The sequence below is a fragment of the Alternaria novae-zelandiae genome, assembly GCF_023758075.1.
Source record: "Alternaria novae-zelandiae strain BMP 2774 chromosome Unknown scaffold_19, whole genome shotgun sequence".
Taxonomy (NCBI): domain Eukaryota; kingdom Fungi; phylum Ascomycota; class Dothideomycetes; order Pleosporales; family Pleosporaceae; genus Alternaria; species Alternaria novae-zelandiae.
The window spans coordinates 277,242-292,755 of record NW_026056979.1 but is presented as its reverse complement, the minus strand read 5'-3'; the positions used below and the strand labels follow the sequence as shown (position 1 = coordinate 292,755).

Sequence of the window (15,514 nt, the reverse complement as noted above, 5' to 3'; positions counted from 1 at the left end):
TCTGGTGAGCTCTGGACGAATTGAGGCCTACAGGCATGCGCTGTGCGACCTGCATGTTGAGCAAACAGCGCCACACGAACTCAGCCTTGTCTAGGCAGCATGCCATACTTGAAGCCGGCGTGTCGCTTTCCATCCAGCGCATAACTCAGCCTCGCAATTCACAATTTCGAAACTAGTCAGTACATTTCCGCAATATGGCTTCGTTTTCAGGCAGCGGCAGAGGTGGCTGGGCTCCACGCAGAGGGCGAGGCCGCGGAGGAAGAGCGCCTCACTTCGCAAAGAACAGAGAGCAGCCAAAACTGGATCTCCAGACACATCCGCTTGGAGACCCTGTGAAAGTGTTTCGCAGCTCCGATCTGAGTCTGAAATCAATCGACTCGGCGGAGATATCGAATTGCCAACATGTCGCGTCGTACAACTGGCTCAATGACGAGGTACCTACCATCGTCGTTCCAGGTAAGGCTTCTTTTTGTGCCTACATGGACGTTAGCCCGCCCACTTTGCACGTTTTCATCTTGCTGTAGTCTGCATACCAGATGGAACTGACAGTTTTAGGTAAACCTCCTCGCTGGACACCACTCCAAGCTCCACAGCGTTTGAAAGAAGACGACGGACAGTACTTTCGCGACCCCAATGCTGCAAAGTATCCCGACTTCCCCATGGCACCCGTCGTACATGCTATTACAGAGACCGACCCCGAATTCGACGCTACGAACACCGATGTCTTCGCATGCGGAAGCACCCTTGGCAACCTCCTGCGCTTCGCTCGCGGTGTCGACAAAGCCTTTCGGTTTAATATCGAGGTCATTGGCGAGACTGTCTTCTTTGTACGGAAAGAGAACGACCCCAAAGAAGTTATCAAGGATATCAGAGGCTTTGGTCATACGTTTCCAGAAGCATACACCACATGGGAGCATAGTGTTAAGGGTTCTGAGACACACCAGCGCATCACACGATATGAGTTTGGCGGCTTGGAGTGTCTTGTACGCTTCGAAAGCGACGGCTACATTGATGACTCCCTAGCAGTCCGTGATGTCGCGCCCGCACAGACTGCTGGGGACCAAGATGAGCTTCTGCAAGCATTCCAGCAAGCAGCCATCGGCCGTTCGCCCAGCAACGCGATGGGTAAGCCGGAAAAGCTCAAGATCGAACACCGCGGATCTACAGTACCGCATCACTCCATCTTTGACCTGAAGACACGCTCAGGCAAATACAAGAAACCCATCGACATGACCGACATCTACCCGGCGCTCTGGATGAAACAGATATCCAAATTCATCGTTGCCTACCACGACGGCCATGGCCTTTTCGAAGACATACAGGTACAAGATGTCAAGAGCGATGTGCGAGCCTGGGTCCGAGAGAATAGAGACGGTATCCGCCGCTTCGCAACACTGCTCAATGAGATTGTTGACATCGCCAAGAACAGTACAAACAAGTTGCTCGAAGTGTATTGCCCCGGAGCGGATCGCTTAGAGGTCCGAAAACAGTACGGCGACGGCGTACACGCGTTGCCTACAGACTTGGTTGACAGGTGGGAGAAGGCAGAGTTCGGTGCCTCTGTTCCTCAGGATGATGCTTCTGATGAGGACGAATACAATGATGGCGGTGTCGATATTGATGCAAGGTATGGGTTTGGCAGTGGCTACGACGACGACTCGGGTTCTGAGCCAGACTACACTGCGTGTTCTGCTGAGGACTGTGGGTACTGCGGAAAGTGTACGTACTAAGTCTGGCCATTACATGGGTGTGCCATCATTGTTTCCTCACTAGTAACTAAAAACATTGACGTATTTCGCTCTATCAAGGCTTGCTTCAGTATATCCTTGGCTTTTGCATACCTCTCCTTGGTAAGGCGACGAGGCTACATTGTCGGCATAGCCTGTTGTGAAAAACTTTAACTGTAATCGAATTCGGCAAGCTCTTCTGCGACGAACTCGGCTTTCTGGCAGCGATACCGGGCAGTCTGCTTGTTTGTGCAACAAGAAGCAGATCGGCAAGGACGCTGCCGTCATCTACCAGAACGAGCTCGTGCCCAGGCTGCAGCACATTCAGGACCTCAATTCAGCTCTTCACGGCTTCCTCCAGAAAACCTGCACGACCCCTACCAACGTCAGCAACTCAGAGCTAGAGAAATTCCAAGAGAAGGTTAAGGATCAAGACTATTTCTGCCAAACAATTGCGATGCTCTCTACCCATGTGCAATCGATTAGGATGGAGTTGCAACATCTGGGCGCGCAAGTCGGGGGGCCCTCGTTTTGACCGACTTCGATCCGGGATACTTCCCCCAGTGGGATATTGACAATCGAACCCCACACCCGCTCACAGCCGCCATTACTAATGCCAGGCGAGACATCGCCCATGTGCCAGGCGTAAACAATGTCTACGACGAGTTAGATGTTGACTTCAACGAAAGATGTGAAGATTCCTGTGGAAGATAAGCCCTCAAGCCACAATCTTATTCGGATGCTTCATGACATCGTCCCGATGTTGAAGACAGACGGCAGAGAGATGACACGCCGTTTATACAACAAGATGCCAAAGAAAGAGGTGGAAAATACAGATGAGGGTATTATGATGGACGGAGAGATGTCTGACCACGAGTCGTTGCAGCCGAAACTCAAGTACACAACGGGGCGTCATGCAAAAAAGTACGAGATCTTAAAGGGAAAGACCAAGTTCTATTTCGTGCTCCACATGATCAAGAACGGGGAGAAACGAACGCGCGGATCCACGACTATACATGCCCACCACATGGTCCCACACTTTGCCGTCATGTTTTTCGACTCAAAATACGCCTCATCCCGATACGCTTGGCGCTGCAAGACGACACATCTCTTCGGCTTTGGAGCTGGATTCGTCGCCTATATCACCGGAAATCTAAAAGCTCCACCCGCAGCCATGTTCCTTCACTTTGAAGTTGTCGAGCAGGTGCTGACATAGTCGGAACAACAACATCAATAACACAAAGACATCGCGCTTCTTGGCTTCTACACCACAATTTTTAAGGTCTACACTACATCCTGTGTTACATTTCGTCGCTTCGACACATGCGCCTACAGCATACATTCGCGTACTACACTCTCTGACTTCCACGCCATGGGTAACCGAGACTCCGACAACACCGCTACGAGTAGTCCGACTTCACGTACGAATGCAACGTCTTCTGCAAACGCACCTCCTATAACCAGGGCAACGCCGCTCAGCACTTCGATTGAGCGACCTCATGGGGCATACGATCATTTGGGTTATCCAAGAATGGGAAATGTATTCCCAAACTCTCGTGGTTGTGACGTCATTCTCGGGGTTCCCGTTCGTCTGGGTAGTGAAGTCGTGGGGGCCACTATCTGCGTCGGAAGACAAAGGGCACGGTCCATTGGGTTGAAAGACTCAAGGCTGCAGTGTGGCGCGATTTCGTATAGCCCCATGTATTCTCTCTACCCTGGATATACTTAAGGACTTGCAGATCTTGACTGACACCTTACACGCATTCCACGACTCTCAACCACATCGCTTCAGATCAAGGAACGCCATCATCATGGCAACTAAGCGTTCAACTGCCCTCAACGCCCTCACTAAGGCTCATCCTAGAGTTCCCTTACCACTATCAGGCGGCGACTCGAAGCCGGCAGATCCGCGCAAACACTCCCTCGTCACTCTACCCGCTGAGCTTCGCAACAAGATCTTCGAGTATCTCGTCGAGTTCTCCGAGCCCGTCAAGGTCACTTTCCGCCGACATTTTGAATATAGCTCCGAGCGCATAAGCTTCTCGCTCCAACCAGAACATCAGCTTCACAAGAGCTTGCTTCTGACATGTCGGACTATTTACTCGGATGTGGCTTCGGCTTTCTATGCCAACAACAAGTTCCTCATAGCTCCGGACAGCTACCACTACTCACATCGTAGTCAGGCAACTGCGGATGAGATTGCTGTATTATTTTTCCAGCGAGTGGGCTCGCAGGTTCATTGGATCCGTAAAGTTATCCTCGATATTACGAGTAGGCCGTGGGCCTTGAACCGCGATAGATGTGCATTCCCGTACACATACGATGTGTTAGAGGTCGGCATACTTTTGAGATTCCTCTGGCACCACCGCCTCGCTATCGAGGTCGCTTACTTGCAAGCCAAGGGAGCTTCCCTGGATGTATGTAATCCTCCAGCGATGACCCGGGTCATGCGGTGTATTCTCGCAGGCCAAATAATGCTAAAGGCATCTCGCAGTCAGATGCTCGAAATTGCAATCAAATATGACGGCTCCGGTGGTATGTTCCGTCTGGGTAAAGCACTACCTTCTGGCGCACCAAGCCGACTTGCACCCGATCGCGAGCTACAAATCTACAGTTTTGCCGCTGAGGATAGTGGACGGTGCCTTACCTTGACAAAGCCGACATCTCCTACCTTGCTAACCTTACCCGTCCATCCCATACTCTCCAAGATCTTTTCCGAGGTTCTTAGTGAGCGGGAGAAAATCTGCATCGATCTTGATGTGGACACAAGCTTGCCAGTCAACTTCACTTACGCCAACAGGCGGCTTCATGAGACCTGTTGGGCAAGCTTACTACAAGCCGCATCGTACACCTTGCTGCTTCACTCGAGGGAGAAGCGCAGTACGTTCGCTAACTTTAGCAAACTCGCTCGCATCTTACGTCGTACATTTACAACTCCCGAGGATCCTGGACAAAACTACCACGGGATATCAGGACCTTTGCGGTGGTCAGCGCCCCATTGGAAGCTGGAGAAGTCACAAGAGCTCAGCGTTGTGCTGGAGTTCGACCTAGCCGATCCGACCGCCTTGGAAGACCTGCGCATCAGCGTGCTGCCCTTACTTTTGGAGACATCTTCGTATTGGGGTGATCGCACTGTCACGATCCGTTCATTGACCTCTACACCGGGTGGCCGTTCCCTTTTCGCCGAGCAAACAATCACGTTTCAAGAACTTCGACTGAACGCTATGAATGCGCTGGAACACACATTCGGTAAGACTGTTGGGTACGCAGCTACTACGATGTGGGTAAACGGGTTAGGAAAGGTCGTCGAGACAGAGTTCAGTCGTTTCTCTAGCCCATATCGCATCCAATACGACCCGGCAAAAGCACGCGGGGGAGTCGGCGGTAGGAAATCGCGTGAAGTGTCCTCTATTTACCCAAAGGATCAGTACTTCCACGGACAAAAGACCCGACACGACTGTCAATCAAAATATTGCAAGCAGCTGTTCCCATCTCAGTACTCCGCGGTAACGGTATTGGATTATCTCGAGGAGGTCTTGACCAGGTATGACGTTAAGAACAAACCTGATTCGGGCAATGCGTAAGTATACAGTATTTTCCACTGATGGAATGAACCAACTGACAGTTGCTAGCGAAGTTGAAAAGATCATGTTGAGACAGCTAATGCCGGCGGAAATCTGCGGTCTCCACCGACAAGACGAATCGCTGTGGAAGGCTAGTATAAATCTACGTTTTCTTACGTCGAGAGCGTATCGCTCAGGTACGAGCTACTCCATTGGAGCGAAAGGATCACGGAGATAAAGACGACATAGGCGCAAGAAGAGATCTTCGTCGATCATGTACCATTGCTGGACATCGGGCGAGATACGCATGTGCCGTATATTGTGTGTCTGTTATTACATTAGCGATTTCATTCGTACTGTAAGCATATCCGGCCTTTGCGTACAACTCATGGTAATTACCGGGTGAATATACAACTGTACATCGATATTGAACATCTCACGCTCGAAGTCAAGCTCGTCCCCTTAATCTCAATCCTTTTTCACGTTCTCATCCTTCGAATCGCTCTTCTTCTCTTCTTCCTTGTCACCAGACCCGCTTCCGCTGCCCTTGTAGTGGCTACCTTCTTTTCCTGGCTCAAATACCGTGTTGCCTCATAACAACTCAGCATGCATGTCTACAAAATCAGGGGCGTTGACATACAGGAAGCGCAATGCGCCCAAGCACCGTCTTTCGTCAAATCAGCCCCTGCACCGCACTCTGGACATTCGACCATAGCAAAGCTTTCTAATCGGTTTTCGGAGGATGGGTAACGGATTGAGTCTAGGATGTGGTTGATGATCAATGTTCGGTTGTGATCTTGCGATAGAGTTTCAATGCAGGTTGCGTGCTTGCGCTAAAGTGAGGGGCATGATGTCATAGACCAATCAGATACCGCGGAAGCTTCTCATCAAGCTTACGACCATTGGAGTTCTACACCGATGTACTCCTATTCTTGGAGAGGGAATGAGGGATATAGAAGAAGGCCCGAAGTTGGGCTTACATCTTTCCATCAGTAATCTTTCATGCGGTGGCTGACCTGGCGTGTTACAGACATTCGTATAGCCTGAACGCCAGCGGCCCTGCAGCATGCAAGAAGGATGGCGCATATGGGACTCTGGTTCTGCTACCGCATAGTTCGCATGCTACCAAAGTTCTGAATGCGATGTGCGAGCCATCAGTTCCCTGGGCTATCGATACGAGTCAGTCTGCATCCAGGTTCTCGTCTTCCGCCGTCTTCCGCCCGTCGTGGCGGCCAATCCTCAACTCCAAGAGATCCCAACAACCAGAATTCATTCATCCTGCAGTGCTTGCGCAATGCGATCCTTCCGAACTTATTGACTCGCATTTGGACAGATCATCCTTATGGATGCTGTGCGACTCAGACCCCTATAATGCCGCCAATGACGGCGCTCAGCTGCGAATCCTCAGATCACAAAGAGGCCGCGCCGGACACGGTACGCACGTACTGCCGCTGGACCAGGGCCAGAGTCGATGGTATCGCAGCGATGAAACCGATTAGTTTACCGGAATACATCACCGCGAAGGGAATGAATAGCCCGATGGCTAGATTCTTGAGTATGGGATGTGCATCTTGTCGCAGCTGCAACACAGTAGGCGTAGCAAGCGGCAGCGCAGGTTTTTCGTCTTTCATCTTTCTCTCATCTGATTGCTGGAGTCGCAATGATTGCGACAGTAGTAATCCGGGGTCGAAACTTGCAACCTTCACCGTTGACGTGCATCTACCGCATAAACCTGCTCGCGGAGCTGAACAACTCAGGGGCGATGCACCCATCAAAAACGAAGCCATTGCTTCAGCAGCTCCAGGTACGTGAATCATGCCACGCGACTACCCGCTTGCGATAGCCTCACTATACCCAGCCGAGCGAGCGCCTAGCCCCAGATCGGTCTAGCAGTCGCGTGGTAAACGGCTCATCCGCAACCAACATTCGACGATGGATGCCTGAGGGGCCCTGGCCCATCTGCCGTGTCAAAGCAACGGTTCCCTCCCCACCGCATTTGCATTGCGCAAGTTCGTCTCCGCGCTGAAGGACGGAAGGTTTGCTTCGAACTTTATTGTTCCTGCAGGTGGTAGCCTTCACAGGACATATGGCCGGGCGCCTCATCAGTCCACGCTGTCGCATGTCAGAATGGCGGGAAATACGATGCTTGCAGCGGTCCGTATATAGCGTCGATGAGCCGGATCCCGAGGTGCGAAAGTTTAAACTTGTTCAATACCTCTACAAGCCCAGGGTATCCAGGCTTTTCTTGCTTCTTGTTTGCCTGTTCGTCTTCTCGTCTTGTCTATCCGGGGCTTCCGTTCACGACTTGTCCGTCGACGGGTGTGTAGCTTTGGTAGAATCGCAGCATACGAGGATCCCTTGAGTATCTCACGAAGCCCATGACAACTAGTCGCACGTAGCGTGCAAGACAATTGTAATACCCCAGACTCCTCCGTATCCTCACCTTCTGGTCAAACCCCACGACACCACACCACTCGATGGCCGACCCTATGGCCGCGGTGCCATACTCCAACAAAGCCGCCATCTATCTCGGACCCGTCGTTTCTTTCGGGGTCGTCGCGTTTTTCCTGGTTATCGCGCGCATCTACACACGGATACAGAGGACTGGAAAACTATTGCTTGATGACTGGATCATCGTTGTCGCAGAACCACTCTCTTTGATCGGCATATGTTTGGCTATCGCATCCACGGCATACGGATGGGGCAAACCAGCGGCATCCTTCACACCCGAGACGCTCAAGCAGACATTGAGACTACAGTTCGCCCTCCAAACTGTATGGCTTCTTACGCTCTGGCTTGTACGACTCTCTGTCGCGTGCTCACTGCTGCGCTTCGGGACTGAAAGGCTTTGGCGATGGCCGTTGTACTTCATCATGGGCCTACAAACAACAATCTCATGGAGTTACTTCGTCATCCAATTTGCGCAATGCACACCCGTAAGCTCGAACTGGGATACCGGTATCTCTTCCAAATGCTGGGATCTGGGCCCCATCGTCATCTACGGATGGGTCATTGCTGGTAAGACCCCCAGAGGTGCTATTCATATACGACCCAACTAACTCGCTTGATAGGCATTTACATCGCCATGGATCTCACACTCTCACTCATGCCAATCCGGCTGATCCGCACACTGAACCGCTCCCAGTCCGAGAAGATACTCATCGGTTTCCTCATGGCCCTTGGTCTCCTCGCAACCGCGATAAACTGCGCCAAGATGACAACATTCACCACGTTCGGCCAAGGCGACGTGATGCAAGCTACCATCGTGCCTTCACTCTGGGCCAAACTCGAGGAAGAAATCGGTATTATCGCTAGTTCGCTTCCTTGGCTCAAGAGCCCTGCTGAGAACCGGTTGAAGAAGATGGGCATACTGAAGGAGCACCAGCTCACCAAACCGAGCTTCGTGGCTGATATGAGCTTACCGACTGTGAAAGATGATGGAGAGGATACGAATAGTAATGACGCGGATAGTACCAAAGTGAAGGGAAATGTTAGGGTGGACTCGGTGGCTACCGCACTGGGTACCAAAGGCTCGAACAGTAGCCTGCTAAAGGATCCGAATAGTAATACCTGGCAGGCTGTCTAATCGCGACGACCATGTTACGACTTTTATCTGGGATGCATGCCAAATCTTTGGGCTTTAGCGCGGCGCTCTGGCGTTCTTGAGAGTCCGGCCTGGGACTCTACGGATTTGAGGAATACACGAAGGCACAGATCGTCTCTTTGCACGATCCAACAACAACAATACATATACCTTAATACGAGCAATCCTGACCGTACCAGCTGAGAACCGACCTTCGTAAAAGTGTGAGGAGTAAGATTTTGGTGATGCCGCACTTCGGCGACATTCGCCCGAAGCTCTGCGAAATCTCGGATTATTACTAACAGAAAACTGCTTACTCCGCATTTTCGCAAACCATCGTCAGGACTTTGCGGAAGCCTTCCTTTTGCGCGTTTGTTCGTGCAGAGTTTATCCTCGCTGTTGTTGCAGGGCCTGTTTGTAGGCGACGCAGCAGGGCCAGAGGTCCTGTTGTCTTTGTGTCGACGCATACCAGCCATGCCTAGAAACGGTGGCATCAACAAAGATCGTGAATTCAAAAAGCGTGATGCCGCGGTCATTAGTAGCACTAAAATGGCACGCGCCATTAGTCCGGGGTGCATGATCCAGGCTCGATCCGCGATGGTGACGTCCCACCGGTCGTTATTCCCTTCTCTAGGTTCTGTTTACCGCGTCTATGCTTTCATCAAGCTTTCTCTCTTTCCGCATTTCCATTCCTTGACATCGCTACCACTACGTCCTAATATTGACAGCGAATAGTCCTCGACACGACTGTCTCAATCTAATCGTCTTTCTTGGGTATACGTCGTAGTCGCCGCCGCGTGCGTAAACTAGGCATCTTCCGCCTTCACGATGCCGATATGGGATCCTCTTGTGCCCGTTGAGCGCGTTATCCAGCGTGGTCTTGCACGCCTTCCGCAACCTATCAGCCACTGGCTTGGATATCGAACAAAAGCAGCACCAGCTGCTCGCACATGGGTCGTCTGTGTCTGGGGTTTTATCGGCGCTTTCTGTGGGCTTAGCGTCATTCTCGCTATATTTGGCCATACAGACTACATGAGAAGTCGCGCCGTACCACCAATCATCGCTTCATTTGTGAGTTCTCCGACACTTTGTATATCTGATATTGAGGAGGACTAACATCTTCCTAGGGTGCCTCAGCAATCCTCTGCTACGGCGCCATCGACGTGCCCTTCTCGCAACCACGCTCCCTAATCTTCGGCCACTTCTTCAGCGGCCTAGTCGGAGTCATCGTAGCAACAATCTTCCAGTTCGACCTCGAGAAAGATCCTTACCCACGACTGCAATGGCTCGCAGCTGCTTTGGCCACAGCTATCGCTCTCGTTGTCATGCATCTGACTAAGACGACTCATCCACCTGCTGGAGCAACAGCGCTCATGCCGTGTGTTGACCAGCATATCTGGGCGCTGCGATGGTACTTCTTGCCGGTATTGCTGCTGTCTTCGACCGTTGTGCTGGTTACAGCCATGATGGGGAATAATGTTCAGCGGCGATACCCGGTGTTCTGGGTTGCGCAGATTCCGCCGCCAACACCGGCACCGAAGGCTGAGGAGAAGAAAGATGCGATCAAAGGGGGTTCCTCTGATGGAAGCGTGGATGGATCACACAAGGACGTGGAGAGAGGACCTCTGTAGGTTCTCTTCGTAGAAGCATGAAAACGAGCATCTCCGTTGTCATTTTGGTAATGCGCTTTAGCCAGCGATGTATCTTGGTCAACAGCCTATAACCTCTTTAGAACATCAAGAACTCCATTTAAAGAACTCTTTTCTGACTAATTCATAAGTCTTTCGTTCATACGGAAACATATGAATGATCAAATGATCATTATGTCTTGGTTCACATATTGGTTAATAATAATTCATGTCGTCGATAGCTCTCACATTCTTGGTATGAACCGAAAGATGTCAGTCACTCGGAGTGCTTACTAAGCGACGAGCTTCTGATGCCGAATCTTCCGCAACAGTGCCCATCCTTCACACTTTGACACATGTGTTGGTTTGGTATCTTAATTTGTATTAACACTACTACGAATCTACTTAGGTATCTTCATCTATCGCGACTCAATCAAATGAACCATCAGACTTAAACTTTCTCAACCCACACAGTCCTAGCCACACTCGGCACACCCTCCGCACTGACAGCAAAGAGATACCACGCTCCCGGCAATACGACACCAGAGTCATTCATGATGGGCAAGACGACCTCTTCACCCTCAACCCTTGGTTGGAGCGGAATTCGCCTCTGATCACTGTTGACGTTGTGTGTAACACTTCCAATCCTGATGAAAGAGAACTTCACACCGTCGGCCGAACCTTGCATCTTGACCCTCAGCTCACCGCCAGGGGCGACGATGCTGTTGGCAACGTTCTCGATGATCGGGCGAGGAGCGCCGGTTTGGAGGTATGCTGGTGTAAAGATCTGGCCGTTGGGGTGGTCGACTGTGTCTTTGCAGTGATAGGACGGTCCACCGGTTCCGTCATCCCAGCAGAGACCTCCTCCTCCACTGAAGACGGTGGCATCGGGTAGTAAGATGGAAACGGAGTGGTAGTTACGAGGAATGGCTTCAGCAGGTAGCTCGGTAAAAGTCTTGGTTGCGGGGTCAAACATCTCGGGGATGAAGACGGGGTCGATGTCTGTGAAGCCCGCAGCCCAACGCTGTCCACCAGTGATCAAGAGCTTGCCGTCAGGAAGAACGACGATGTTTGCGAAAGCGCGGGGGTGGTGCATATCGGCGATTCGTTCAGCTGTCACTGGTGCGCCCACGTAGTTGATCTCCATCAAGTGCGCGACTGCGAGACCGGGCGCTTGATCATAGTACTGGGCTCCACCTGCAGTGAAAATCTTTCCAACATCGTACATAACGTGGACACCGCACATGGCGTCGTTGACATCGTCCCGGATGCCCGCTGGGCTGACGCCTCCTTCGCCATCGGTGTAGTACCAGTTCATCGCTTTGCTGGGCCCGGCCTGGAAGATAGTGCCGTTGCGCCAGGGAAAGAGCCAGGCGTGGTTGTCCTCGCGGAAGATACCCTCGTGGTCGGTTGTCAACATCGGCTCGACAGCAGCACCAGGAAGAAGTGTCCACGTATTCTGTACTGGATCGTAAATCTCTCCTGGCTTTCCACCTCTTGGGCCACTCCAAGATCCACCAATAGTGAAGACGTTTCCGTTGGAGAGGATAGCGCTACTTTGGTAGCCACGGGGTACTTTCATATCCGGTCCGGGAGCGAATGTGTTTGTCTCCGGTTGGTATATGGTTGTCTTCTCCGCATTGCTTCCTCCTGTGATCACCAATGTTCCGTCGGCCAAGGAGCTCATACCAGGGCAGAACATGTCGTGGTTGGTTTCAGCAACCTGACGAGTAGTCATCTGTCCGGAGACCAAATTGTACTCTGCGAACTGAGTGAGACCACGTTCACCCCCGAAGGCGTTCGGTGAGAATGCCGAATACACCATCATGCGAGTCGGAGTCGGCCATTCCGGAACGATATAGGCTGCAACGGGAATGATCGGAAAGTCGATTACTGGACCCCATGATCCTTGGCCCTGAGCGAGGGTGTTTGAGTAGAGAAATGGCAGAAAGGCAGCCGCTGCCTTTGCGTGTGAAAACATTAGATATTAGGATATTAGAGCACACAATAGGTGCAAGAAGATGAATGCGAAAGCGACTGTCGGTGGGTGGTGCTCGTATCTGAAGGTGTCCACGATATGTTTGTTTTATATCAACAAACGTTGCTTTTCCCGCACACCCATCTTCGGATCACGATGCCTGACTTGTTGTGCGCCAATGCAGTCGAGCACGTCCTAATTGGTAGCCGATCCCAATGACTATGAGCCGAGACCTGTTCGAGAACCAAGAGTTACAACACCAGCTCGGCATCTGCTCTTAGGGTAGTGCTATACCCATTGTATTACACCGAGTGGTACTACATCCGGACAAGGACGCGCGATGATACGGCAGCACCTGCAGGTGTGGTAGTGCTATTTCTCGAAGGGTACATTGTTGATGTATCATCGCCTCATCATGTACCGCGTGAGATACTTAGATCGATCCTGCCTGTAAGCTTTACGAGAAGAGGCTCGCGTAAGATAGGGCTGAGAAGCTGGACAGCCGCCATCCGTCTTGGTCGCACCGTAACGCGACTTGGCCTAAGCGTGGCACAGACATAGTTTATCGATTGTTGGCGACCGTTGCGGGGCAATACGATTATCGCACGTTGATGACTCTCACCGATGCGGGGTGTGTCTGGGCCGGATCTGACGATGCGTTGGCTGAAGTTTGTGCGCAAGAAAGAACGTTGGGACGTAGGGGTGAGAGCTCGGCACGTGCTCGGTACCGATGACGTTGAGCACTGATAAGCCTGCGGTCGTTGCGATAAGAGACCCCATAGCAACGACAGTTTTGACTCAGCACGTGGAATCTCGGGGCCATCTTCCATCACGATCAAGATGGCATTGACATGGTTCGAATACCATAAAGTAATAAATCCCTTGGAAGACCCTTCGACGTCATACAGGCTGCACATACGGATCGCTTTCACTCCGGCTTCAACAACTCCGCCATCTTCATCCTCAACGCCTTTTCAGCTGCCGGCCAACCCTGCCCCAGCCTCCGACAAAACGAATTCACATCAACGCGTCTGTACTCAGGCATTTCCCTCAGCAGCAGCTCCACAACATCCCTACACCGAAAGTCCTTGTCCAAGGCCGCTAACACCAGTTGATACATCGCGGACTTGCGCGTGAGGTTTACATCCGAAGACTGACAGAGCTCCTCCATAGCCTGGGTGTATACCTCGCGGTAGCGCTCGATGGCCCAAGTCATATGTGGCAGCCGACCTAAGCCGTAGTCTGGGAGCCAGTCGCGACGAAGAAAGCTAGGCATGGATGTATAGCCAATGCAGCGTGGCACCGCTGCGCAAGCATCCCAGTCTATAATACCAGTCACATTACCATCTTCATCCACCAGGATATTCTGGAGGTCGAGATCGTCATGTCGGATGACAAATGCTTCGCGCACCGGTATGGTGTGGCTACCGTACCCAGCCCGAGAGATTTCACCCTGTAAGGGCGTGGACGGCTTGAACGGAGCCGAAGACAGTATGATCCTCATCACTATCTGGACGCCAAGCTCTGTCATTCCATCGCTATCAAGAGGGCTCTCGGGCTCGCATAGCCTGTCGAGGCCAGCAGCGAAAAAAGCTTCGCTGGACGCAAATGATCCATAAGACGTCGGCTCTTCCATGTTCATCTTGCAGTGCCATCGCCATGCTGGTGCGATGAACTTTGGGTTCTTATCTTCCGGATGCTCGTAGCTAGGGACACCAGTATATGGGAACTCGAGTGTCGCAAGTTGGCTCATAGCTTGCGCAAGAGAGCGCAGAAAGGTAACGCGCCTTTGCTCGACCTCCGGCGAAGGGTCGTCGGCCTCAAGGTGCAGATCGTCAGATTTGAACATCCTGTAGGGTTGACCAAGCCACAGATCCGTCGCCGCTATACCTTTGATCTTCTTCATGAGTATGTACGGCGCGCCTATCGTATTGTTTAGGCCGCCGTCGTATGCGACAACCTCTGGTACTGGACAATGTGTATGGTGGCGGATATGCTTCAGTAACTGAGCTTCACATTCCAACATCATACGATCGTTCATACCCCACTCTTTTGGTGCACCGTGTGCAGGTATCTTGAGAACATACTCCTGCGGAACTTCATCATCGCGCTCAATCTTCAGGAATACTGCGTGGTGGAAAGATCCCTCCGTCCGATGTCTTACGCGACAGCTGCCAGAGGACAACTTCCTCTCAGGATCCACGAGATCGAGTACCATTTCTTCAAGGGCTGCGCGCGATATGCCTCGAATGGCTTTGAAGTTCCGGCGGTCGTATTCGCGTCCCGAGGGCTCACCGTCGTCGCTATAAACCGTCGCGAGGGTCACTCCTTCGGAAGCTTGAGCCACTATACTACTCCTCGATGTAGACCGTCGGCGATCACAAGCTCGTGGGACTTTACTATAGTCTACGTAGTGACTCGGCGGCCGTATTCGATCCACGGTGGTGGCTGAAGTCGTTCGTTGTAGGAAGATTCTCGAGCGAGTCAATGGTACCGCTTCTTCTGATGCACCGTGGACGGTTCCCCTTCCCCATACCCAGGATGATCGAGGCCGTGGAGTCTTTACGCTCGTTCCCAAACGTGAGCTCAGCATTCTTTTGAGCCCTCCTGGTTTCGGTCGCGCGCTACCATCATCTAACGAAAGTCTGGAATTTGTTCGTAACAGAGGCCACCGCTTGTTTCGCACTCTGTCCCATACCGAAGGCCGTGTCGTCGGTATCGCAGTCTCTCTAGGCATGGTTGGGATTCTTGCGCTGATGGGGTTGCGTTGGCTTGGATGAGGGGAGAGAAATACTGTGGTTGAACGCGTCGTGAAGAAGAGTCGGGGGTCCGAACTTCAGTGAATGCTTTGGCCCACACGCCCAACCCAAGGCTATACCTTCTGTCACATGACCACCATGATCCGTGCAGGTTTGCGTATGGCCCTCACGACTTCGCTACCCAGACAACGGGAACCCCCAGAGTGACATCACGACCACATGCGCGCCTCAAATGACCATTATGCTGCCGTAGAGAGCAAATTCTTATTAGATCGT

The 15,514-nt window shown here is 52.0% G+C and overlaps 7 protein-coding genes across 7 annotated transcripts; 4 read left to right on the top strand and 3 right to left on the bottom strand.

Annotated features, from left to right (window-relative positions):
- Positions 1-536: 536 nt before the first annotated feature.
- J4E88_008429 (uncharacterized protein) lies at positions 537-1,730 on the top strand (the record flags this gene model as incomplete). The annotated part of the gene is made up of 1 exon (XM_049402039.1): positions 537-1,730. One exon carries the CDS (start codon positions 537-539, stop codon positions 1,728-1,730), a length of 1,194 nt encoding a protein of 397 aa, XP_049252137.1.
- A 1,808-nt stretch (positions 1,731-3,538) lies between these two features.
- On the top strand, positions 3,539-5,311 carry J4E88_008428 (uncharacterized protein; the record flags this gene model as incomplete). The annotated part of the gene is made up of 1 exon (XM_049402038.1): positions 3,539-5,311. The coding sequence occupies one exon, from the start codon at positions 3,539-3,541 to the stop codon at positions 5,309-5,311; it is 1,773 nt and encodes a 590-aa protein (XP_049252136.1).
- A 447-nt stretch (positions 5,312-5,758) lies between these two features.
- J4E88_008427 (uncharacterized protein) lies at positions 5,759-6,003 on the bottom strand (the record flags this gene model as incomplete). Its single annotated transcript, XM_049402037.1, has 2 exons — positions 5,759-5,880; positions 5,931-6,003. The coding sequence occupies 2 exons, from the start codon at positions 6,001-6,003 to the stop codon at positions 5,759-5,761; spliced, it is 195 nt and encodes a 64-aa protein (XP_049252135.1).
- A 1,764-nt stretch (positions 6,004-7,767) lies between these two features.
- J4E88_008426 (uncharacterized protein) lies at positions 7,768-8,876 on the top strand (the record flags this gene model as incomplete). The annotated part of the gene is made up of 2 exons (XM_049402036.1): positions 7,768-8,308; positions 8,362-8,876. The coding sequence occupies 2 exons, from the start codon at positions 7,768-7,770 to the stop codon at positions 8,874-8,876; spliced, it is 1,056 nt and encodes a 351-aa protein (XP_049252134.1).
- An 825-nt stretch (positions 8,877-9,701) lies between these two features.
- On the top strand, positions 9,702-10,504 carry J4E88_008425 (uncharacterized protein; the record flags this gene model as incomplete). Its single annotated transcript, XM_049402035.1, has 2 exons — positions 9,702-9,944; positions 10,001-10,504. The coding sequence occupies 2 exons, from the start codon at positions 9,702-9,704 to the stop codon at positions 10,502-10,504; spliced, it is 747 nt and encodes a 248-aa protein (XP_049252133.1).
- Positions 10,505-10,952: 448 nt separating this feature from the next.
- On the bottom strand, positions 10,953-12,203 carry J4E88_008424 (uncharacterized protein; the record flags this gene model as incomplete). The annotated part of the gene is made up of 1 exon (XM_049402034.1): positions 10,953-12,203. One exon carries the CDS (start codon positions 12,201-12,203, stop codon positions 10,953-10,955), a length of 1,251 nt encoding a protein of 416 aa, XP_049252132.1.
- A 1,506-nt stretch (positions 12,204-13,709) lies between these two features.
- J4E88_008423 (uncharacterized protein) lies at positions 13,710-14,697 on the bottom strand (the record flags this gene model as incomplete). Its single annotated transcript, XM_049402033.1, has 3 exons — positions 13,710-13,747; positions 13,812-14,447; positions 14,511-14,697. 3 exons carry the CDS (start codon positions 14,695-14,697, stop codon positions 13,710-13,712), a joined length of 861 nt encoding a protein of 286 aa, XP_049252131.1.
- Between the last annotated feature and the right edge of the window lie 817 nt (positions 14,698-15,514).